This window comes from Calidris pugnax, unplaced genomic scaffold (assembly GCF_001431845.1).
Source record: "Calidris pugnax isolate Ruff unplaced genomic scaffold, ASM143184v1 scaffold192, whole genome shotgun sequence".
NCBI lineage: Eukaryota > Metazoa > Chordata > Aves > Charadriiformes > Scolopacidae > Calidris > Calidris pugnax.
The window spans coordinates 434,242-458,410 of NW_015090919.1; the positions used below are offsets into that span (position 1 = coordinate 434,242).

The 24,169-nt window shown below is 51.5% G+C and overlaps 1 protein-coding gene across 3 annotated transcripts in view; it reads right to left on the reverse strand.

Moving 5' to 3' along the window:
- Nucleotides 1-651: 651 nt before the first annotated feature.
- The window catches only part of TRAF2 (TNF receptor associated factor 2), a 24,548-nt gene continuing 1,030 nt past the window's right edge, over nt 652-24,169 (reverse strand). For 2 of the 3 annotated variants that reach the window (XM_014949763.1, XM_014949765.1), the window contains exons 2-10: nt 23,370-23,590; nt 22,689-22,767; nt 22,225-22,323; nt 12,196-12,267; nt 10,467-10,541; nt 9,435-9,794; nt 8,353-8,530; nt 4,817-4,965; nt 652-4,034 (exon numbers count right to left, since the gene is read on the reverse strand). In XM_014949763.1, coding sequence (XP_014805249.1) covers nt 3,816-4,034; nt 4,817-4,965; nt 8,353-8,530; nt 9,435-9,794; nt 10,467-10,541; nt 12,196-12,267; nt 22,225-22,323; nt 22,689-22,767; nt 23,370-23,590 — 1,452 coding nt within the window. In that variant the 3' untranslated portion in view covers nt 652-3,815. Of the gene's footprint in view, nt 4,035-4,816; nt 4,966-8,352; nt 8,531-9,434; nt 9,795-10,466; nt 10,542-12,195; nt 12,268-22,224; nt 22,324-22,688; nt 22,768-23,369; nt 23,591-23,930; nt 24,164-24,169 lie in introns of those variants that run through there. The other variant, XM_014949764.1, reaches the window with a different exon arrangement.

Below are 24,169 nucleotides of genomic sequence, written 5' to 3' on the forward strand. Positions count from 1 at the left end.
CTGAAGCAGCACTGAAGCCAGAAGTGTCACAGGGCTGTGCCTGCAGCCTCGGCGTGCTCCAGAGGTGGCTGAGCAGCTGGGGTTCCGGGCCCTGGGCTGTGCAGTGCAGGCAGCGAGCTCTGAACCAGCAAGAGAGGAGAGAGACAGAAAATTGCCCAAATCTTCTTTGCCCTCAGAGAGGAGGATGGGACAGCCCTAGGGGAGCAGCAGCTGAGGACAGTGCCTCTTGCAGGGGTGGTGGGAGCGGAGCAGGCACTTGGCTCCCAAAAATCAGCATGTCCTAGAGGACCTCAGCAGCTGTTTTTTCAGCCAGCACCCAGGGCCATGAGTGTAACAGGCTGCATTTGCCTTCCTCTTGTTCTGCAGCGCCAGCAGTGCTGCCTCTGCCCCCACCACCCCCGTGCCCGCCCGCTATGGGTGAAGCTCCAGCAACCAGGCTGGGGCCAGGTCACCCCCCCTCCAGGAGCTCCTTCCCTGCCTGCTCCTGCACCCCTGGTTTGGTGTTGGGCACAACCCCTCCCCATGGCCCCGGCCCTGCCAGCTGCAGTTCCTGCAGGGAAGCGGGGTCTGGGGAAAGCTCCCAGCACAGAAAAAACCCCCCACATCGAGGTGATGCTGCCCCTGCTCCTCCTCCAGCTCCTCAGGCCCGAGGACGCTCATCCAACTGCTTTTATTAGTGCTTTTGACCATATTACATCCTCAAAGTAAAAAAACCAAAACAAACAACTTACTTCACAGTGCCAGGTGGCAATGGGTGTTCTCCAACAGCTGTGGTGAAAAAGGAAAAAAAAAGAAGAAAAAAGAAAAATACCACCAAAAAACCCCAAACAAAACTACAAAAATTCCAGCAGTAGCTTATGCCAAGTGTCCATGTGCCAGCCAGGACGGCAGAGCTGTGCCCGGGGAGGTGCCGTACCCCTGCCCGTAGCTGTGCGAGGGATACAAGCAACAGCTGCCACTGCATGTACCAGAGCTTCCAAAAAGTGGAAAAGGACCAGAAAGTGTTACCAGCACCGGATCCGCCTCTTTTCAGCCACGGGTGAGGGAGAGGAAACACTGCAGCTCCTACAGGCTCCTGTCACAGCGGCTGCCCTGCCGTGCCCTTGTCACCCCTGCTGTGTCCCACTCCGTGTCCCCTCACAGGTGGGAAAAGCTCAGCCTGACTTCTGCTTGCAGCATGGACCTTCAGGCACCCGCTGGGGCAGCAGGACCATCACCCATCCCCCCAAAACAGCCCAGACACCCCTCCAGCAGACCTGGCATCCCCAGTCATGCCCAGCACCCCTTGGCCAGACCCCCCAGGCCCTGCTGCAGGCACCTGGGTGTCCAGCACTCCCAGAGCAAAGACATTTACACCAATTCAGATCAAGCCTCATCTCCCCATCTCACACCCTTAATTCCCAATGGCTACATGAGCAGAGCTGGTTGCTCTCCCTCTTCCCAGTCTCTGTGGAGCCAGGAGCTCGCTGAGGAAGCACTGCTACGGGTGGGAGCAGGGCTGGGGCTCTGCCAGGCTTTTTGTTTCCTCCTAAAATACAGCACAAGAGCGGCAACACAGGGGCAATCTCTCCCCCAGGCCAGGCTGGAAGGGGGCTCAAATGAAGGGTCCTGCTGCCCCTCTCCCACCTCTGAGAAGAGCCCAGGGCTCCTGGGGGTCTCGCGGCACGGCAGGGCGCAGGCAACTGCCGGCCCCACGTCGCTGCCAGGGACATGCACCTCCTGCCCCTCTACTTTTGGAAGTACCCCAGCCCTTGCATCACAGCAGCCGTGGCAGGAGGGCTCCCGCCCCCCCCAGCTGCTGCACTGACTCCCCACCGTGCTGGCACTGCCAGGGAGAGCCCCCCAGCCAGCACAGCACCTTTGGGTGCAGGAGGTTCAGCTCAGCTACCTGCCAGCCTGAAGAAGCACAACAGGGACCCGCCCCGAGCTCCTCTGGCAGCAGTAGGGACCCCCCGACCCAGCCCAGGAGCAGTCAGGGCAGTGGGTACTGCACAGGGGGACTCTCCAGGTGACAGCCCATCTCCACTGACCATGGCCCCACGGGGGGTGGCCAGCCCGGAGCAGAGGTGGAAGCAGAACATGAGCACAGGGGGCTCTGTGTCCATCAGGCTGGGCACCAGGCAGGGAGCTGCTGGCAGAGAGGGGCTTTGGGCCTTCCTCCACAGCAGCCATGAGGAAGAAGAGGGTGACCCCCCCCCTCCAGTCTTGCTGCCCACCCCTCTGGCTGGCTCCTGGACTACTACTGCAAGGTGGGCTCTTGTGACCAACAAAACCTCTCCTGGGGCACATTCAGACACTGACAGGAGTGAGGGGAGCCTGGGCAGAGAAGTCTGAGAGCAGTCTCAGAGCCCAGCCACAGGCCTGCCCAGAGCTCCTCATGGCCACCACGAACAAATGCAGAGGGCCCAGCCAGCCCCAGGGCAGGCACGGGGCAGCATGTCTGTCTCCACAAACACAAGAGACCTTCTCACGGGCGCTGAACACTTGCTGCCCGGAAGGGAGCAGTGCCAGGAGCCAGACAAAAGGAGACAGCAAGCTTCACTCAGGGACTTCATCAGCCACGCCAGGTCCTACCCAGGTGGCTGCAGGCTCAGCGAGGGGCTGAGCAGAGCACGCTCTGGTGTGCAGTCACTGGGAACTGGCGTCACGCTGCTCCCAGCGCCCAGGGAAGGAGAGGGGAAAGCTGCTGCTCATGGGCAAGGCAGAGCCCGGGGAGGGCAGGGGCTGGGCAGCAGCCACCCACCACACAGGTGGACAAGACACATGCCTCGTCCATCAGTGCCACAGCCGCAGGGGTGACAGTGCCCACGTGGATGGATGGTGGCAGCGGAGCTGGAGAATGGCACCTGAGAAGGCTGGTGTGTCTGTGCTGCTGCAGCCACCAAGATGGGACTGAAAGCCAGGTCAGGAGCATCCATCTGCAAGTAAAGCCAGGTTCCAGCACTGCCCCTGCCCTGCTCAGGCACGGGAAGCAGAGAATGACAGGGTCTGGCTAAAAATCCACCCGGGCTCCCAGGGCTCAGGAGGCTCAAGTCCTGCACTGAGCCCTGCATCACCCTCTTCTCCCAGGACAGGATGGACAGACTCCAGGGAAAATTAACTCCTCTTTCACTTTGGGCATCCCTGGTGCTGCCCCACGCTCCCTCCCCGGCAGCAGGCACTGCCTGCCCTGTCCCATGCTGCTCAGGGCACTAAACACCCAGCAAACACCCAGCAGAGCTCAGAGGCGGGGTACGCTCCCCGCCTGCCGCACCGCTGGGTTCAGCTGCACTCGCTGCAGACAGCAGCAAAACAGCAGCAAAACACACTCTGCCTGGCCACCGGGCACAGAGCAGCCCAGAGCAACGGTGCCACTGCACACACAAAACTTCCAGAACACAGATCTCTGAAGAAAATCCTCGTCAGCTGAGCCAAACATCCACATGAGGTGGTGCTCGGGCAGGCCAAACCCTTGTTTTACTACACAGCACTGCGGATGGGCACTAAACTGGTAGAGCAAGAGCTGCACTGGTTTCCACTGGGAGCCCAGACAGCAGTAGTTCAGACACCCAAGTCCCTGCAGATCTTCTTGTCCCCACAGACTGCAAACGTCCACCCAAACCTCTTCTCAGGGAAGGTCTCTCTGACACCAGGGAAGAGGGTTCCCATCAGACACCTCGTTTCCACTCAGAGTGAAGGTCCCTTTTTGGGAAGGGCTTTTCCCCCTCCGCTTTTTGCCCCCTCCTTGCTCCAAGCGCTGCCTGAGGTGCAGCACAAGACGGGGATGCCCCACTCGGGGCTGGCTCTGCGTTCATTGCTCCCGGAGGCCAGGAGGGTTAGAGGCCTGTGAGATCAACGATGGCTTTAATAAAGATGGCGTCATCACGCACGTAGGAGTTCTTGGCTTCCATCACAGAGACGGGGCAGAACAGCGGGCAGCCGCTGGCAATGTTCATTTCCGTGATGGGTCGCTGGAAGGAGGAGGAGGTCACGTCGGGTCGGAAGGCATCGATGATGTGCTCCCGGTTGTTCTGATCCAGGAGCATGAGGGTTACCTGGAGAGAAACATGAAAATACACAGGAGGGGCTGAATATAAAGCACATGGAAACGCAGCGCAGTGACCACTGACTTGAGCCTGCAAAACGTGCAAGTACCAAAGCAACCACAGCCCCATCACATGCCTACAAATCTGAGAAGCCTGTACCTAGGGTCAGCAGGGAACGTCATCTTGGTGACATTTTGTAGAAACCTTCCCACATCCTGCCCTGTCACTGGAAACTGCTGTGTGGCAGCACGGGGCTTTCAGACCGACTCCAAAAGCCTACAACCAGCTGGCGAGCTGTCTGCTCCCAGCAGGTATTTCTTTAAGTCACAGGGTTGCTGTTCCCCTGCGAAAAAAGGCGTCCCCTCTCTCTGCATCAATACTTTACCCACTCAGCCTTGAAGTGTTTCGCAAACCTGCCATGTCTGGGAATGGCCAACTGAGGTTCTGATGCCAAGTGAGCATCAGCTGTGCCCCACGTACCGAGGCCACAACCACCTTCCCTCACCCCAAATTCAGGCAGAGGCTCCTCTCGCTTTCCAAACTTGTTGCCACTGCTGCTCTCCTGCCACAGCCTCTGCCCTCTCGTGCCCCTGCCCTGTAGCATGCTTGGTGCTTTCAGTGCAACCGGGGAATCCCCAGGGCAGCCGACATATCAAAGTCCTTCCTTTGCAAAGCAAGAGCAACAACTTCTGCTTGCTAAGTAGGCCAGACCAACAATGCCCAGAAGCTCAAGTAGGTGCAAAACTAGAGAGGCGCTTTGCTGGGCATAGCAGGCTTTGTCCCAAACCTACCTTCTGGTTGAAGGGCCACCGCAGAAGCGCGTCATTGGGTCCTTTCATCACCACAAAGAACAGGGACAGATGGGTCCCACGCCCGGTGCCGTCCCCATTCAGGTAAACGCGCAGACACATCTTGTAGCCATACTTGCTTGTGTAGAAAGCTATCAAAGAGTTGCAAAACAGACACAGTGAGTGTCAAACCCAGCAAAGCCTGGCACCAGCAGCTTCCTTTGAGCTCTGAGGACCCCAAAGTTTGAATCCTGGAAGAAACCAGGTCTGTGTCTTAAAATACCCACACCACAGAGGTGGTCTGGAAAGCCACCAGGTACCAACAACAGTTAGACGCCATCTTAGACCAGCCTGGAGACAGTCCAAGCTCAGGAGCCCCAAGCCCCACGTCTATCTGAGCTGCAGAGCACATGGCACAGAGCAGGCACCAGCTGGCCCCTTGGGCTCTCCCCCCAGCCACGACAGCACGAGAGCCCCGGGCACAAGCTTGGAGCTGGAGCTCTGCTGGGAGCTGGGTGCTGCCCACCGCATGCCCCCAGACCTGCCAGCTGTGCCACACACAACTGCTAAAGGAGCTGCAGCTCTTGGTAATAACACTGATGAGGAGGAACAAAATGACCTCCTCCCCCCAAAACAACCCTGCCTAGGGGCAGACCATCCTCAGCACCCACTCCCCCTTGTCGTAACATGGCTGCCTCTGACGAGGGCAGAGGGTCAAGCAAGGGAGCTCCAGTCTCCCGTCAGGATCTCAGCCACTCTGCACGGCCCGGGAAGGCCAGGGATGGGTCCCGGGATCTCAGACTCTCTCCTTCTCCAGCAGTTCTGGGAATGGCCGTGCAGGGCCACAGAAATATCTTTCAGAAGGGGACCTGCCACAAACTGCCCTCTCACAGCGGCACAGAGCCATGGGCCTCAGGTCTGGCAGGGCTCAGTGGGCTCAGGGCAGGAGACCAAAGCTGGCATTTTACTGCAGGACCTGGTGCACTTTCATGAACAGTCAGACCAGCGCTGGAAAAGACACTGTGCTCTTCCACAGAGAGAGGAGCAAGAGATCAGGGCTTTGTCACCCACTTCCCTCCTGGCACTCCCCAACTTGCCCCTCTAGTCCTTCCTCTCCACCCAAAGGCTTTCAGGGCAGATGCCACACTCTGCTAATCCAAGCAGCACACCCTCACTGCCCACCTGGGGCTTCCCAGCACTCTGGTAACCCTGTGAACGTACAACCAGGTGGGGAACTGGAGGAAGGATGGCCCCAGAGCAGCGGGAGTACCCACTCTGGTGGCAGCCAGAGTTCTAAACTCCTTGCCCACCACGGTGCCAGCCCAAAGCAGAGATCGGGGCACCCTCTCCTTCCCACTGGCCCCTGCAAAGGCAAAGTGCATCAGAAGCGAATCAAAAGCCCAGCAAGCCACCCCCAGCATCTGACAGTGGCATTCCCTCAGGAGCTTCACTTCGGACTGTGCCAGTTCATGTCATGGATGAATCTTTCTTGTGTAGATTTGCCTTTTTGAACTCCAATTCTGCCCTTCACAAAACCCCATGGCTGTCATGTCATGCCCTTACAACACGAGTGGTAACTTTACTTCCTTCTCTTTAACACTGATTTCATTTGGTATTTCCTTCCCTTTAAATGCAAACCGAACAATTGTACTCATTTCCTTTTCTGAATTTTCATCCCATTCACAACCCAGACCTCTCTCCTCTCAACTTTCTCCTTCCCAGACTCAACAGGACAAGTCTATTTGCTTCACTGTTCAAGATTAAAAAAAACCCACCTCCACAAGTAACATTTGTTTCTCAGCCTGATTTTATCAGCTAAAGCAGCACCAGGAATGAGGATCTCTTGCCTAAATGACACAACTGACTACTGCCGGAAACAAGGCTTTGCACTTTGCACTTGCAAGATAAAAAAAAACCAACAAGCCCTGTCTTTTCCAGAAACCATCCCAGCATCAGGCAGAGGCAGCCCTCGCCTTCCAGTCCCTCCAGCCACGTACAAGACCATCATGAGCAGATTGCAGAGACCAACCAGGAACACAAAGCACAGTCTGCGACCAGCAAAGATGTTTTTCCTTTGATTGAACAGTTGATAAAAGTCCTGAGCCTTTGCTGCCCTGGCACTGCTGCCAGGCAGGGCACGGGGAACGGCCCACACACAGCATGGAGGAGACATCCACAACCAGAAGCTGCAGCCCCAGGAGGAACTGTGCCTCCTGAGCACAGACAGTCAAACGTCTGGGCATACGGAGCCTTTTGCATTCAGAGAGGTCTCACCCCTTTCCCTCCCTTGGGCTGGCTCTGATACTCATCCCTCCACCAGCTGAGTTGATTGTCCCACCTACAGAAACAAATCCCAGCCCACCATGGGGATCCCGGGTGGCATCAGCCCGTGGTGGGGCCTGAGGAGCCCCTGAGCTGGGGCACAGCAAGCGGGGACACCCGTGGCCAGAGGACAAGGTTCAGGTCTGTCCAGCACCTCCCTCCAAACCACCACCCCTGGAGACATTCAGGGCAGGCAGCTCCCAAGCATGGTGCAGGAGATGGAGAGGATGCAGGATTTAAGCTCCTCTCTCTAATCCAAACAAAACAGCAGATTTGTCGGCTTTGAGAAAAGGAAGGAAATGCTGCCCTTCCCAAAGGGGGACGCAGAGCAGGGGTTTTCCACAGCTGCTGCTGACTTCGTAAAGGAAATGCTAATTGCATGCACAGCTTCAGTAGCAGTTTAGTTCTCCTCAAGAAGAGGAGTCCCTTTTTTCTTTGAGTTTTTCAAAAGAAAAAGGACAGCCTTCATCCAGAAAACAGATTTTGAAGTAGTTTTAAAAATTCAACTGCTTGGACCCAAGTGAATCCTGCTCAGGCAAATACAAATTCCCCTCCTCAGCCAATCTGGTGCGAGGTGAGCTCCCCACCAAGCAATAAAATTGTGCAAAGAGATGGTGTCACCTTACAGTGGCGAGTCTGGGAAGTGCTTTCATAAGCAAACAAGTCAGATAATGACCTACTGCTCATCACTGCCCAAGATTTTCTTTTTTAAGAAGAGGAGAGCAGTGCTGGGCTGGGACAGTTCTGCAAGGAAATGCCCTTCTTCTAACAGATATTCAAGCACTTCCCTAGGTATGGTTTGGACTTTATTTAGACATTGTCTCTTGCACTGTCATGGCTTCGGTATTAAAATATATTTCTGGGGCTCCAGTATATATTTCCTCCCTTCCTTAACTATTTTATTGATGGTTTTATGATCTCTGAGTATTTTAACTAAAGGGTTGTACAGGGCTATTCCAGAGCTAAGAAGGTTACATTCTCCATTATGAGAAATTAAAAAGGTCTTCTGCAATCAAAAAACACCTCTTTCAGCAGCAGTTTCACTTAGCCCAATGCTAAAAATAAATAAACAAAAGCAACAGTTCAGGCACCACAAGGAAAGGGGGACAGAACAGAAGTACATCTGAAAGGCCAGCACCTCCCCTCCCACGGCCACCACCACAACTCCCACACCCAGCTGAGATGGAAAAGGCTTTTGCAATTTTGCGGGCAATAACCTGGAGAGAAGATTGCAGGAGAGCGGCCTGTGATTGCATCCTGACGCTTCCTGGCAAATTCGGTTATTTTCCAGATGAAAACACCATCGTAGGTGGATGCTTCCATGCTGCGGATCTTTTCCTCCATCTCGGCCATGGCCAGATCTTTGAGCCCAATGCTCCGTTCCAGCTGCCGGACCTGCTCAGTGGGACACATGGTGTAGCCTGGTTAAAACATGTCCTGCTGTGAGCTCCAAGAAAGCCAGCAGACACCAGCATCCCTTTGGGAGGGCTCTTTAGTGAGAGACCTTCTCCAGAACTGACAGGGGTCACAGAAGAGAGAAATTTAGCATCGTAAGCCAATTCACTGAAGGCTCTTTTTGATCCCTGTCATTATACATCAATACAACTCAGTGCTTGAGCTGGAAACTTTCCCACAGCAAATGGAAAAATCCTCCCGACGAGCAGCTCCGTTGTGTTGGCAGCACAAGAAGTGAGGATGGAGGGGCAGGACAAACAACTCAGCGTTGTGACAAAACTAGACTGAGAAAGAGAAGAACCTACATCCAGCCAACAAGGTCTCCAGAGGGTTAATTCCTGCTGGCTTACATAGGGTGACACCAGTTCTGGCAGCTCCCTTGCTGCACAGGTTCCCAGCTGTAGCACTCAGCAGGGACTGTACTGGACCATACTGGTGGGGCAGCTTCCTCACACCTCAGACCCTGCCTGGCACAAGGCTGTAGCGCCGCAGCAATGATGACGCTCCTTTTGAAAGGTCTGGAAGGGGAGCAGCCCCATGGACTCAGAGGGATCCAGGGAAATGCTGGGTGCTCTCTCTCTCATTGGAGAACTTCACCTAGGAACAACATCTTGCTGTCTGTGTAACTCGGTTACTAACAGAGACCTCAATGCTTTATGCATGTCAAGTTAATGCCCATCTTTTCCAGGCAGCTTTTGAGAGTTGGGCACAGGCAGAAATTATATTTTAGATCTGCAGAGTTTCAGGGCTAAGTGGTGAAGCTTCGCTAGCTAATAACATGGAAAGGAAACTGAAAAAAGTCTCTGCTCACAGTGCTGGAAAGCACAAGCCAGGCGTTACACACCTTGTTACTCAGTGTTTCAATTTTCTCCTGGTCTAGTCGATGTTGCCGACTGTAGGCTTCGGCTGTTAGAGACACTCTTTCCACCTCCCGATTGAGCACGCAGACAATGTTCTCAAAGGTCACCGTTTTCCTCTCAAGGGCCTCACACCTTCCCAAGAGCTCCAGGGACCTGGAGAGCTCTGACTCCGAGCACAGAGCGTTTGCTGGCAGGAGCGTGGAGTTGTTTTGTGATGAGGAAAGGGTAGGAAGGGGCTTCAGGTCTCCAGACCCAGCCTTGAGGCTGAGCACAAAACTCAGCAGCATATAGAGATGCTCCGCCAGACACTTGCTTTCATGTTCTGGTAGCTTTTCATTTTCCACCTACATGAAGAGAAATACATCCCCCTTTTCAGCAAGCTCAATCTACGCTCTCACCATCCACAGAAAAATTCCTCCTCTTGAAGTTACAAAGTTAAATTATGAAGGGGAAAAACCAAAGAAAGATAGTTAAAAAAATGTTTTGGTGGTGGGTGGGTGGGTGGCATTTTAGAAATGTAGTAAATCACCTACAATGGCAGATGCTTAATGTTTCCCCAGCTGTAGACACTGTTCTACTCTGTCTTCCTCCATTGCTTCCCAAAAGGGCTCTGTCAGATGTACTTAACAGCACCAAAGGACAGAGCCTCGCGTAGTCCCCCCGGGGATGGATTTACACAAACTTCACCAGTAGAAGCTGGGAAAACTAAGCCACATGGAAAAATACGGCCCGGACCAAGCTCTAGCAGGAGCTGTGCTTACAGCAGCGTAACCACCAGAGTCTCAGAGCACTCAGGGTCTTCCTCAAGAAGGAGGTGATTTCCTTCCATGTTAATCTCATTCTCTGGATACCCAAACTCTGGACAGCAGGTGATGTTATGCTCCATTTGCAAAGGGTGTGAAACACTACATTGTTCAGATACCTGAACATAACAGTAGTTTACTAGTTAACTCCAACACTGGAACTGAAAACAAGTCCCAAGATAAACATCAACAGACAAACAGACAAGTCCTTACCACCTCAGCACATCCGACAACCTCAAATCTGCAAGGCACTTTAGATCTGCCACAAGTCTTCACATGGTCCCGAAACTACAAAGGAAGGCAGGCAACGTTAGATCTTATGTGCTCCCAGTAGCTCCCTCTCCATCTTGCTGATGTCGAGGAAACTGAAGATGATCTGAAGAATGCTCAAGCCATCGCTAATAACTACCTGCCAAAGCGTGTGGTCACACCTGGACACTGCCTACCATTAGGTATGACTTTTGCTGTCATACAAACATAGCACTGACACCTGGAAGGAAACATCTTTCTCTAGATGGCTAGGAGGCCTCTCTTCTCACCTGAATATGCAAGAAAGAAGCAGCAACCAGCACAGGTACATGCTATGGATGCTGAGCAAAAAGCTTCACTGAGGGCAGAGGGATGGGTGGCGTGAGGAACAACCCCTGGCAACAGCCAGGCGTTTAATTGTGTGCACTTCATGTAACCCTGGCTGGGATGTCCCAAAGCTTGGGATTTTTACTTCCCGCTAAGCATCATAAATCTGAGAACACAAATCTTCCTGCAGGTCCTGTCAGAGTATTCATAGCAATTCATGCACGTCTACTAGTGCAAGGGACAATGCTCTGCTGGGCCCAGCATCCCCTTGCTGGGCCACCAAAGGACACCCCACCTCAGCCACCTCTCATCTGGCAGCTGCCATGAAGAACCAAGGCCAGTGATGGATATTCCCACAGAGAAGTGCCACAAACCTCCAGCCGCCAAGATGACTCGTTTGGGTTCCCACACAGTGCATGATTAATGCTAACAAGCACTGGCACATTATCATCTTGTTTTTGATATACCTCCCATCATCAGATATCAGTGGTCTGTTCTGAACAACCACCATATTCCACACTTAACACCTACATCTGCTACAACAGATGTCGATTAAAACTGTTTTTAAACCACTTTTTTAAAAGCTTCTCAATCCATCTGGCTTGCACAATGAGTCAGGCTACCCAGAGTTACAACGGCTGCAGCTAATCAACAGAAGTTTGGAGGGAGATAAAAAAGGGGAGTTAATATTTAAACACAGGATAGATCACCTCTGGGAACCCTAGAAGTCCAGTCTCTGCTGGGCTCTGGTTGATCCGTATCCCAAGGTCCCAGAACGAAGCCCTTCGTTACGCTCCCATTTTGAAGGACTCTCTGCTCATCTTTGTGATGCTTCTGTCCCCCCAGTCCTGCTACAAGGACCTTTTGCAACACCGCTACTAAAAATATTTGCCCATAGTAGGAAGGACGGTTTCAGATGAATGCTTTTTGAAGATGGTTTCCCAAAACTTTGACGTTCAGACTTCTGAGCCTTGCCCCAGGAGCCAGCAGAATATAGACACAAATTCCGTTACATGATTAGAAAAATTCATTTAGCTGGAGATGGGCTCCCTTTCCATAATTGCAGCAGTGGTCGATACGGTTGCTTTACAAAGGACCTAAGTACCCACCAAGCCACAGGCATGCTTTTCCCATGGCAAACGCTGCTCAGAGGGAACACAAACCTCCAAGTGCTGCTGAGTCACATTCGCTCGCACCCTACCAGTGTTCTGAGCCTTACAGAAAGGTCACATCTGTACTAACGGCTGCCACTCAATTGCCTTCTCCACTTCCTAACAGTCTTCGGCGTTCCTCCCCGTGCCGAGAGTGCCGGTGTCAGCCCATCAGGACCCGGCCCCACCACAGCGCAGGGTTCCCCGATAGTCACCTTCTCCCTGGGAACCTTCTTCCCACAGCCTTCGCACGTCAGCGGGAACTCCGGGCAGACTTCGTCATGAGCCTGTAAAAGAACGGACAGGAGAATATTTGGTGCTCTAAATAACAGTTCCAGTGAGGTTATACGATGAGTACAATTCAACAGGGGTAGTTTTATACTTTATCACAGAGAGCACTGTATTCTACCAACTCATACTCAGATCTGGCTCATGCTGATAATTCTGCATGCTGACTCATTGGTGTCATCTCCAGGCCTCCAAAATTTTGGGTGTCTATGTAGCCTCAGCCTCAATTCTAAAGCCGCTATAATTATTTTCTTAAAAAATCAGATTACTGCTTTGATGAAGAAGATAACAGGTAACTCCATTTATGGCTTTGTCAGGAAAACACATGTTCAGGCAGGCTGAGTGAAGTAAGCCACTAACTCAGCAAGATAATTTTTCCACTGTAATGGTTAGCGTGAAGTATGAAACCATAGCCACACTGGGCTGAGCTGTCTGACAGTATCTTCACATTTGAATCAGAAAACCATTTTTCAACCAGAAAGAAAAATATTTTAAAACTGTTTCATTTAATAGCCCTGCACACAAGCACCCACAGTTTGTTTGGCAGCCAGAGGAGCTGAACAAATGATCAGGGCAACGTGATACTCTGTGTTCCGCAGACACTAGGGCCAGGGATACTGGCTAAATTGGGAATGCAAGAACGTGCCTCCGCTTTCTGTGCCATCTCCACACTCCTTCAACCATCTCTTTATACATCCACCACTTGAAACAAGGCATTGTACATGCACAGTTCAAAATTCAGATTAAAAAGTAAGCACACTGAAGTATCCTGCCATGGTAGTAACAGGGAAAAAACCAACAAAACAGAAGCATTTATAAAGTAGTCATCAGAAACCAGATGCTTTGAAAACTTGGTCACATTTATTCTTTATTAAAACAAGTTACTATATGAAGTGGGGGAACACGCACAAACTTAAATGCTGTCACCACATCAGAAACTGGAAAGTGAAACCCATTAGTGGCTCAGCTTTGGCTTCTTAGTTACTCTCTCCTTTTTATACTTTAAACGAGCAACCAGACTCAAGGCTCCCTGTGCCATCCCCAGAAAGGTCCCTGTGTGGCCAGGCTGGGCACTACTGCCTGTGGGGGCTGAGCACCTTCCTCCATCCCACCGGCTCAGAGGGGCTGGACCCTTGTGTCTGCCCACCTCCTGCTCTCATGTTCTAGAAACACCCGACAGCATCTTCCCCATGGCCCACAAAGCGCTGGCACGAGAACAGACGGGCTGGCTGAAGGAAGGAAACTTCACTGCAGAGACAACTCTTTAAGCAGGGAGTATTTAAAATTCATGTTCTCCCGTGCCAGTGTGCTGGGTGTGAAATCACCTTCCCTCTGCCCTCCCCACCTCCCAGCATCCATCTCCCGTCCCAGCTCCACACTCCCCACACTGTAGCACCCTGCGCAGCGCCCAGCCTGCAGCACGGAGAGGGACATCAGCCCCGCACAGCGAGGCTGACACTGCGACTGGGCCAGATGTGAATCCAGACACCCAGAAGCATCAGCTTTAACCAGCACAGGTCCAAACCTCCAGACAAACAGTTTCGTATAAACAGTTTCAGGCTCTTCTGGAACCCACTGTTCCTTCCCCCTCCACGTGGGTGTCTAAACAGAGACGGATGGTGTTGCCGCTGGAAGAAATTCACCCCACCCAGGAGCCAGAGCACAAGGGTTGGCATTCCAGCCCAATCTGCCACACTCCACTCCCCTAGGAATGGAGCAATCCTCCTGTTTACACCTTTCCCAAACTCACAGCCCTGCGCTTGTGCAGTACGGACGAGCATCCCTGACTTTCAAGCATTCACTGGGAATGTTTCAAGCAGCTTTGGAAAGCCATGGCTGGGAGGAGGGCTAGGTGAGAGCACAGTCACACCCCCGAGGTCAAGTCAGATGGGGTTCAAAGAGAGGGGGTTACAACAGAAGAATTAAAGTGAAGCTGGAGCACAATGGTCTGGCTGATACCTTCATGGCCACTCTCCAGTTACCTCAGAAATGACTTCTCACTCAGCAGCAGTAAACTGAGGCACAGACCGGCCCGCAGCACCCAACAGCAGGAGTAGGAAAATCACACTGAGCAGAGTTAGCAGCCACCAACACCTTGCTCTTCCCACGCAATTAAAACCAAACCTGCCAACTGATCTGGACATCAATTTGGCTCCCTAAAAATAAACAGCAAGCAACCCAGCAGCAACATGGACATCACAGGGCACCATCGGAACAGGTGATTCTCTGGGAGCCACCTGGGAAACTAGAAAACCAGACAGTACTCAGCCTTCAGAAGGATCAGGGCAGCCTGCGAGCACTGGCAGGTCCTGCTGTGGCTGCTCAGCCTCAGCACCTCCCCGAGCTCCACTCTGGAGCAGCGCCGAGGGGCTGCAACGGAGGGACTGAGCCCTGCTCCCCTCGACGGCCTGTGCCCAAGCTGTAACTCCTACCTCCGCTCCAGGCAAGGAGAAAAGAGACTTGCAGTGTTTGCAGTTGAGGTTCCTCTCAGGGCACTCCCGGGATCATCCCTCCCACCCCCGGCTCTCAGCCAGCAGGAAGGGGCCCTTCCCTTCGTGGCAGCCCCGCAGCAGCACAGCTCCCTGCAGCCGGGCAGAAAGCACAGGCACACACAGGGAAAAAGTGGAATTTAATAACAGCAGCTGATCCCTGGAGGACATGACGATTTTTTCCTAAGGAATGGCAGGATGAGCTGCTCTGCTGTGCCTACGTGAGACAGAAGGGGAAAACCGCAGTTTAATCCGATTGCTGTTTTGCCTCTAAGGGCTTCGCTAAATTTGCCTTGAACTACAGAAGAGGCTGCTGTTGAAGATTATTCTCTCTGCATTGTGGTGGCAGAGCAGAGGTGTACCTGCTCCCCAGCAGCCCTGCTCACACCCTGCTGTACCACCACAAGTCCGTTTATATGGAGGCCTTGCAGCCGTGTTGGGAAATCCATCAGGAAATCCACCAGCATGACACAAGGCTCCTCCTCCACGAGGGGGCAAGGGGGGCTGAGAAAAGCAACCTGTGACACAGCTGCTGTGGGGGGGTCTGCCAGGGCCCTGCAAGGGCTGGCAGAGACAGGGCACAGCAGAACAGGCTCGGAACAGGAGCTAGACGCTGCAGATCTTCCACAGACACTCTCCTGCAGGTCGAGCTTCGACCATTAGTCTGTGAGTCCCCTCTGAGCACGGCAACAGCAATCATAAGCACAGACAAAGCTTGGCAGCAGGAAGGGAGCACTGGAAAGGAAGGAAAGTTAAGAGGATGGCAGAGGAAAGCCAGCTGAAGCGGCACAGGGCACACTGCAGTGCTGGCAGGGAATCGGCACTTCCCAGCCCTGGTGCTGCCGTGTCCAGCACATGGCTCCTTTGGCATCTTAGCCTGACTATAAGAAAAAGGTTGGGCCCACACAATTGTAGAAAAAACACCGAAAATGGGTCTCCAGTATAAAAGAGACACCTGGCCTTTTCAAGGGAAACTGAATCCCTTGCGCCAAAAACCATGAGTTGCTTTGTGCCCCTCTGCCAGTCCCCAGGGGCTCCAGAGCCTCTGAGATGGGAAGGTGCCGCACGAAGCAGGTACTTTGGGGTACCTCTGAAATCAATGTGCCCTTCCCTGCTGCGTCTCCTCCCTGTCAGGGGAGTCCTAAGGCTGGTGTTAAGCCAGCCCCACGCAGGTGGTCTGGGCCACCACGCACACAGTCCTTGTGCTATTGCCTGGAGCCCAGCAACACAGGGCTGGAAAGTGGGAACCCAGCCTGTAATTCACAGTGCCAACTGGAACATGAGCTTTCCCATACACAAACACCTGGTGTCAGATACAAACTGCTCCCTTTGCTGGGACACGCTGGTGACAGAGATCCAAGCAAGTTCACTTGGCATCACAAATAATTAAACCTCAAAGAAAGCATCAAAACCAAAGATTAATTTCCCATCAGTAACTGCTTGGGGCTTTAGTGGGGTGTGTGTATACAGCAGTGATGGCACAGGAAACCACTGCCCCTTCGCGCTGCTGCCCAACGCCACCGTGTCCATCTGAGCTGAGGCCAAGACCTGGCAGAAGAGATGCCAGGGGTTCCTGAGGGCCTCACTCATGGCTCTTTTCAGAACCAACAGAACAACCTTCGCTTTCAGCTTTCTCCAGTCATTGGCTTTTAGGGCTGATTAAACAGACATTTGAGTTGGGGTTTATTGGTAGAGGGACATCAAGGCTGTGTTTCTTGCATTGAAGACAGATGTGAAAGCAAGAGCAGGTTTTAAAGACGGTCGAAGGTACAAGAAACGTTTGAAAGCAGCAGCAGGTTTTCTACCATTTCCTAAAAGACTTTGCCTTTTCCTGGATGCTTTGAACTACACGAGCATGAGGCAGTGGGACACACTAGGATGTTTTTTCCAAATCCCTCCATCATCCCAGAGGAACAATTTTGCTGAAACATTTCCCCCAGAGCGTTTTAGGTAAGCCTGAGTCTGAACCTGACCTGGCCCCACAGCTAGCTGACATCCCTCGCCTCAATGGCGCTAGCTGCATTGCAAAACAAAATGACTAAATCCTCTTGTCAAAAAAATTAAAAAAGATGGTGCTGGGACTACACAGAGTCTCCATAAACAACTGCTTGACACGTAAGGAGGTTCAAAGCAATCGGGAAGGTCTGATCAGAGATAACTCCGCAGGTCCTCTAGGCTACAATTAACAGTTAACAGTCACAGTTGTGTGAAAAATGCCCAAATGTGCTATTCATATCTAATGAGGTCACTGCTTGAGAACAACCTGTCACCGGGGAGCAAATACCAATCATACCATCACACTAACGATGCCAGACACCGGCATGTTCACAGCACTGATCTGGATTCACCTCCAGTAGTTACTTCTGAGAGCAGACCACTGTCATTAGCTGCAGGAGCTGCTGATGGTGATGGCTGTGCTCACACACTGAAAGCACTGCACGTGCCAACCAGGTCTCTGGACAACACCCCCAGAGACATCTCCCTCCCTCCCTTCCAGCATCACTTTCACCAGCACACAAAGCTTCACCTGAATCGCTCAGGCCAAAAGGGAAGCCTCTCAGGGGTCTGCCTGACCTTCACCTTAAGAAGGGGGGTGCTGATAGGGGTCACACTCTGTGGGCTGCAGGGGTGGGCAGGAGCAAGGCAGCGAGGAGGTGTGGGCTTGTGAACAGAAGGACTGTGACAGCACGAGGCTGAGAGCACCGCTGGCTCCCAGAAAAGGGGAGATGAGAGAAAGATCATAACTGGGACGGGTATCTTTCACACGCTGGAGAAATCAAGCTTGTGTTGACTTGATTTCACCCCTGATCTCTCCAGGATGTCAGAGAGTTGGAAGTGCCTCTGTACCTGTTACCCAAGAGAGTGTGATCATGGCTTTGGCTCCTGCTGGATACCCAGAGCCCAAGGAACATCTCTCTGGGTGTGAAGTGCTGCCCCACAGCCCCCAAAGCTGCATTCGTGCTGAGGGGTAAAATTGACACACAACACTCACATCATCTTCAAAGCTTGCAACTTACATTTTTTTCATTTTCCAAGGGGCAGATGCCAAACCTGTTAATGGGATGGGCCACCACAAGAAGGCTGAGCTGTTTTCAGAAGCTCAGAGCAGACCCTCTATAGCTGGGGCTTTCCAACCCCCTCCCACGCTCGCTCTGCGGCACTCCCCGTGGCTCACCTCCTACCACAGGCTTGGACGGGAAACCGCCTGCTCTGCAGGCAGCCAGTGACAGAAACTACTGCAGGGATGGTAGGGGAGGCCCATGGTGTTTGGGGACTCTGGAAAGTAAAGGGGTGCCAAATCCCTTTTTCCAAAGCAGGAGGTCCTTTTCGATCACCTGCATGTGCAAGTTAGGGATGCTCCCACAAGAAAAGCGATCTGGTGCTGGAGACTGTTGATCAGACTGGAGCTGGCTGCAAACTGTGCTTCAACACCACACTGCGGTGCCAAACACCACACGCTTGGAGCCAAAACCTCCAGAAAAAGAGACAATAAATGCTGTACCTGATTTTAAAAGGAAGGCTGGTCGCCCTGTTACAGCATCATCAAGTGTGCCTGCCACAGGGGCAACAGGCGCTACATGAAGCAGCTTCAAAAACCAGCAGCTCTAAGCAATGGGCAAAAGCCTGAAACTGAAGCTTTCAGCCTAAGCAGAAAATCACCACCAAAACCATTGAGGTATTCCTGGGACACAGATGGAAAAGGGGGGGGCATGAAGCAGTGAAACAGCAGGAGGACCCCCTGGCTCAGAGCCTCCAGCAGCATTTCTGAAGAAAGGCAGTTTTCCCTACACAAGGTGTAACTGGGCTTCTCCAGCATCCCCCAGTAGAAACGCTGGGCAAGAAGGGACTGCACAGTCACCTTGTGCTCCGGGCCCCAGGAAGCAATGTAGCTCAGTAGATACAGACATACACTCAAACACCACAGGCTTCAGACTAAGATCACTTAAGTTCTGAGTTTTGCATCTTCCACAGCCTTCCAGGCTTCAACTGAAGTGAACTCTTCAAAACCATGGGGACAGCTGACTAGAAGGAAAACATATCCCCTCCAGTTTGGTTTGGGACAGGTTATCACCACAGGTCACAGCTACCCATCCTCATCAGCTGAGCTCATCTGTTTTCCTGGAAACCACCCCTCCCAACTTAATCCTGACAGCAGTATTTAAACTAAGCTTAAAACTTCCTTCTCCTTCCAAAACTTAAGCAATGACATTTTCTAACGTCTCAAATAATTCCCTGACTCCCGAGATGACCAAGTCATAGTTAAAACCCATGTGGGTAACAAATGGAAATGACAAGGCTGCCCATCTGAACGTCCCTCTGCAGTCCCCTCCTCCCACCCCACTCCTGGTAGGAGGCAAAGAAATGGAGCTGGCAGTATGAAAAGCATAAATAAGGAGTATACGAGAACTGAAGATATGTTGGGAAAACAGAAGAGGGTTGCAGGCAACTAGAGGTACTACAAGGCAAGAAAAGAAATTCTTCAGGGCTGAGAAACCACAAAGTCCCTCTACAGAGCAGGTTTTCTTGGTCTTTCCTTTTGCTCTGCCAGGCTAGTTTTGGTTTCTGCAGCTTTCCTTGGACTTTCCACCCAAATCTAAAGGCTCCTGCCCACAGCCTGCTTTTCTGTATGTACATTCAGGCAGACTCATAAGGAAACCCGTACATGAAAAGAGGCTACTGATTAAAAGGAAAAACCCTGCAGCCCCACCACAAACTGTTTTATCCAAATGCTAAAATATTTAAAATATTTACAAAATCAGAAAAATGCATTTATAAACCCAGACATGTTCTAAGCACTTAAACATTTCATATGCCTCACAGAGTTTCAAACAGAAGTGCAAGTCACGTCCAAGCAGATTGCACTCTTTCAGTTTTGGATGTCCCTTTGAAACATGAACTTTGATCTGCCCGAACAGAAAGCAAAACTGAAATCAGTTTTATTAATTTTTTTGAAGAACTAGAGCTTTTCAGCTACAGAACATTTTTTCCCTTGTTCGTGCCCCGATAAGATTAGCAAACCAGAAGTGACAGTATCTCTTGATATGTAAGCGGATAGCAGCTGAGTAAGTCTCTCTCAGTACCAACACAGGATTTTTAAATTAGCAAACAATGAATTCGCTCTGAGGGACTTTCCATGTCCTGTCGGAAATAGCACAGCGAGGGACTTTCCACAGTGGGAGCACTGAGCTGCTGCAGGAGGTTACACGTGTTGCTGGCTGCAGAGACAAACCCCACGCTGCGGCCCCCAACGGGCCAGCCCGGCCCTACGGAGGCTCAGCGCGAGCCCTCGGCACACGAGAAACTCTGGGCTGACACGGTCCTTCGACACCTCCTTTCGTCAGCCCTCCTCAGCCACACGTACCATCCCTGAGCTGCGACCGCGTGAGGACAGCCAGGCCCGGTTCCTGCCACAGCTCTTTGGCAGCGGCTGGCCCGAGAGGGAATGTGAGCCAGACCCTGCCTCCTCCCACCAGTTCCCAGGAAAGGATCAGCTTTTCCCAAGAGGGCACAACACACCCCGCTGGACTGAGGCAGGCTCAACCCCAAGATGAGCCAACCAGCACTGCTCAAAATCCCCAGTCCCTGTCATCACACAGGACTGCCCCAAAACGAGCAATCGTGACAGCCTCGTGACCCACAGCCACCCCCACGGCCGAGACCAGCGGAGCCACACCTCTACACAACATGGGTGTTATAGCAGCACACCTAACTAGGACCTTGTGAAGATGTCAAAAGCAAGCCTTATCTGTTCAGACACTCTTAAGCAGTTGTGCGTAAGATCCTGGAGCGTCACACGCAGCCTTGCAAGGAGACACTTACCCCAGGACAGCTCATTGCCCTTTTGAACTACTAGTGCGAGCCCTGGCTGGATCAACCTCACCTTCAAACACTCGTAAGACCGCACCCTTTGGCAACTGATGACTTCTGCTAAGTCCTGCAGGAATTCTTAATTTATTTTTTTTTAAACCCAGGAGAAAAAGTTCAGAAGAGCTTGTCATTCACAGCACAATCAATAGCATTGGAAGCTGCTTACAAATATAATTTTCTTTAGTCTAACAGGGATGAGCTCACTTATTACAACCCCCATTCTGAATACTGCATTGGGCATCAGCAGAAATTAGAGCATGGGTCAAACAATCTGCAGGCACCACCAGCACAGCTTGAACCTGGAACCTCAGTAAGACACACTGTACTCCAAAATGCAACAACCAAACTGTACTGCATAAGAGTGAAGCTTTTAACCTGACATTTATTCAGTCCTACATCCACACCATAAGCCACTTCATTTATGAATGAGGGCTTCACTGCAGGAGATCCATTTAGGACACTACATCCCCATCTCTTGGGCTGAGCTTTTAGCATAACAAAGCAGGAGGGTCTAGCCAGCAGGACAAGGAAGCAGAGGCACAGAAGCACCGCTCTGTTGACAGGCAGAACACTCAGATGTCATCCACAGCTGCTGCTTCTTCCTGTCCCCTTGCAGTGGCATCACAAAGAGAATCCAAACGTCAGCCTAGACAGACCGAGGTTAAACCTTTTCCTGACACACATCTCCGTCGCTACCAAAGCTCCACAAACCACAGGGCTACAATCTTTACCTAGGCCGAGCGTCAGAGGGAAATAAAATTTATTCCTCTTATCTCAGGCCCCCTGCATGGTGGTTCTTGCATTCCAAGACTGATGAGAGACCTGTCTTTCAGGAGCACCAAAGCTTCACAGGTAAATATATACTCACTACTAACTGCCAGTGCATTTTAATGATGCAAATTGTCCCAGTAGAGCTGACTTGCTGGAAAGCCCGGGGAAGCACGTGGCCCACTGCCATCCCCAGCAAGAACACGCTTCTCAGGAGGCACATTAGCCATACACATGTTAAAGACCAAACATCCAGGGCTGCGAAAAGAAGGCCTGGATTAAAGAGCTGATGGGCTTCTCGGGAAGAGCAGGACTGGAAAAACCATCCTGTCCAGCAGCTCACAGCCCAGAACAGCTTGGAGCAGCAGCAGTGACCAAGGCCCAGCCCCATTGCCCTGGCAGCCGTGGGGGCAGCTGAGTGGACACAGGATCGTGCCTGGGACGCTTTCCCCAAACTTAAGGGTCTGAAGTAGGTTTTAGGTTCACATAATGCGGAGAACTTCACAGGTTCATGGCACAACACAGTTTCTTGACAGTCTTTTATAGCAGAAAGGAGTTGGAGAGTGGGTGGTTGCCACCACGGAAGGGATGTGCTCCGTGCCTGCGGTCACAAGCAAACTTGAAATTGCTCCAGCTCAGCCTGTGCCCTCAACAGGGCAGACAAACCCAGCTCAGCCAAGGAATCTCTCCAGCTTCCAGTGAGGTCCGGGGAGGTGAAAGCTCCCACCACCACTGCCAGTGTTAGCAGATAAGGAAAATCACCTGAGCCTGCCCCAAACAGAGAGGAAAGAAAAAGGATGTGAATGTGGAAAGCTCTGCTTTGATCCTTACCTCATACTCTTTAATAGTCCCCTTCCAAGTGCAGCCACTGTTAATGCAGACTGCGGGCAGACTCTCCACCTCCCGGCGAGCTGCGTTGTCTGGGAAAGCCTAAAATGGAAAAAACAAGCAAACCACAAAAATCACTGAAGGACTGCAGTTTTAGTCCAGTCTCCTAATTCCTATATTAAGACTCTATTAAGGCTCCTCCCAGGCTATTTGCCACATCACATCCTCAGAGATGTGTTAATGGCAAACAAATCATTATTACAGCATTTAAGTAGGCCACCGCTACATTAACATGACCTGGATTTCAGAAGCTGGAGAGTCCACAACATTAATCATAACTCTCACTACTGAAGAAAACGTTTCCTAGGAATAAGAGATTCTCAGAACTTATGCTTTAAACAAAAACCGCAAATGGTACTAGTGACATTGGTCAGCTGCTTTATTTTTTTAAATGCATTTTTACTTACTGAGCTTGTTTCCAAAATAGAAATTCCTTCTTCATATATTCCTTCCTGAATACAGCTGGCACACTTCTGAGGTCCAGCACTAGCAAACAGAAAAATAATCATCAAACACAACAAAGAGAGCAATTTATGATTTAATGACAAAAGGATTTCTGGTACCTTGATAAAATTATAGCATTTTCTTATTTTTAAAACAATGCATTGAGTCTTTCCTCAAGTGTATTTTTGACTTCCATTTCTAATTTTCTTTCTTTTCCCAATTAACCACTCTATTCAACGTCCCTCACTTAAAGGCAAGAGTGAGACAGAACGTGAGGAAACTTTTCTGGAGGCCAGTGTGTGCTTAAATTTCTCACATTTTGGCACAAAAACCACACGATGACTTTTCGGAGGCCATTCCTTCAGTAACTGGGCTGAAGGAGATGGGTGATCACCTGGATTGCCACCTGAATGACAAAACCAATCTGGGAGATTCAGAAAAAGGGAGCTTTGATGCAACTCCCAGAACAATAAGAGCAAATCAGACATTACACATTCCCTTAAGGAAGGCCTGATGCTGAACCTCAAATGATTAAACACAGCTCCCTCATCAAGAAGGCCCTGAAAATGAGACTTTTCTCTCCTTTTTTGCTTGAAAATGCCTCTTCAAGCTTTTTATCTTCAGATTGAAGGCACAAAAGTTACCTTATAATTTTCTTCAGACAATAGGAACAGTAGCGATGTCCACACTGAGCTTGAAAAGGCCTCCTCAGTATATTCTTGCAATCTGAGCAGAGGTATTTGACCTCCAGCTTAGTTCCCAGGATCTCCTTTGCAAACCCAGGCTGGTTTAGATCCAAAGAGCCAGGTGGAGTAGAGTTTGCTGCTGCCATGTGAACAAAAAATTCTGGCTGTATCTCAAGAGCCTGAAAATACAAATATTTTCCTTGGTCAGTTAGAACTGAATGGTGGCAGTTTTTCACATAAACTGTATTAACTCACAGTGTATTACACCGGCCCCCAAACCCAACACACTGACGTAAAACACAAGCTTTCTTCAAGCCAGTTAAAAACACTTCACAGTCAACTTTAGAATGAAATCCAGAACAAAGAGTGGGCAGACCCTCACTAATCCCCATCCAAGTTTACTGAAGTGCAGCCCGAAATCCAGGTTTCCGGCCCAAAGTAAGGTCAAAACCCCATCAGAAAGTTGCTCAAGAATAGAAATAAATCGCCTCAGCCCACCAAAAACCCCGTGTTTTTTACCCAAGCACCGAGTGCGGTAACCACAGCCTCCCACTGCTTTTTTTCACACTTCAGTTGTCCAAAAAGACCCCAATTCTGCCCAGAACTAGCCGCTCCCGGGGCGCCTGCTCCGGGGAGCCCCCGTTACCGGAGACCCCGCCTGCGAGGCGGTGGACGGAGCCTCCCGCCCCAGCGTGACCCGCGGGGAGCCGGTCCCACAGGCTCCCTGAGGCGGGAGGCCGCTCTCCCCCCTCCCGGTG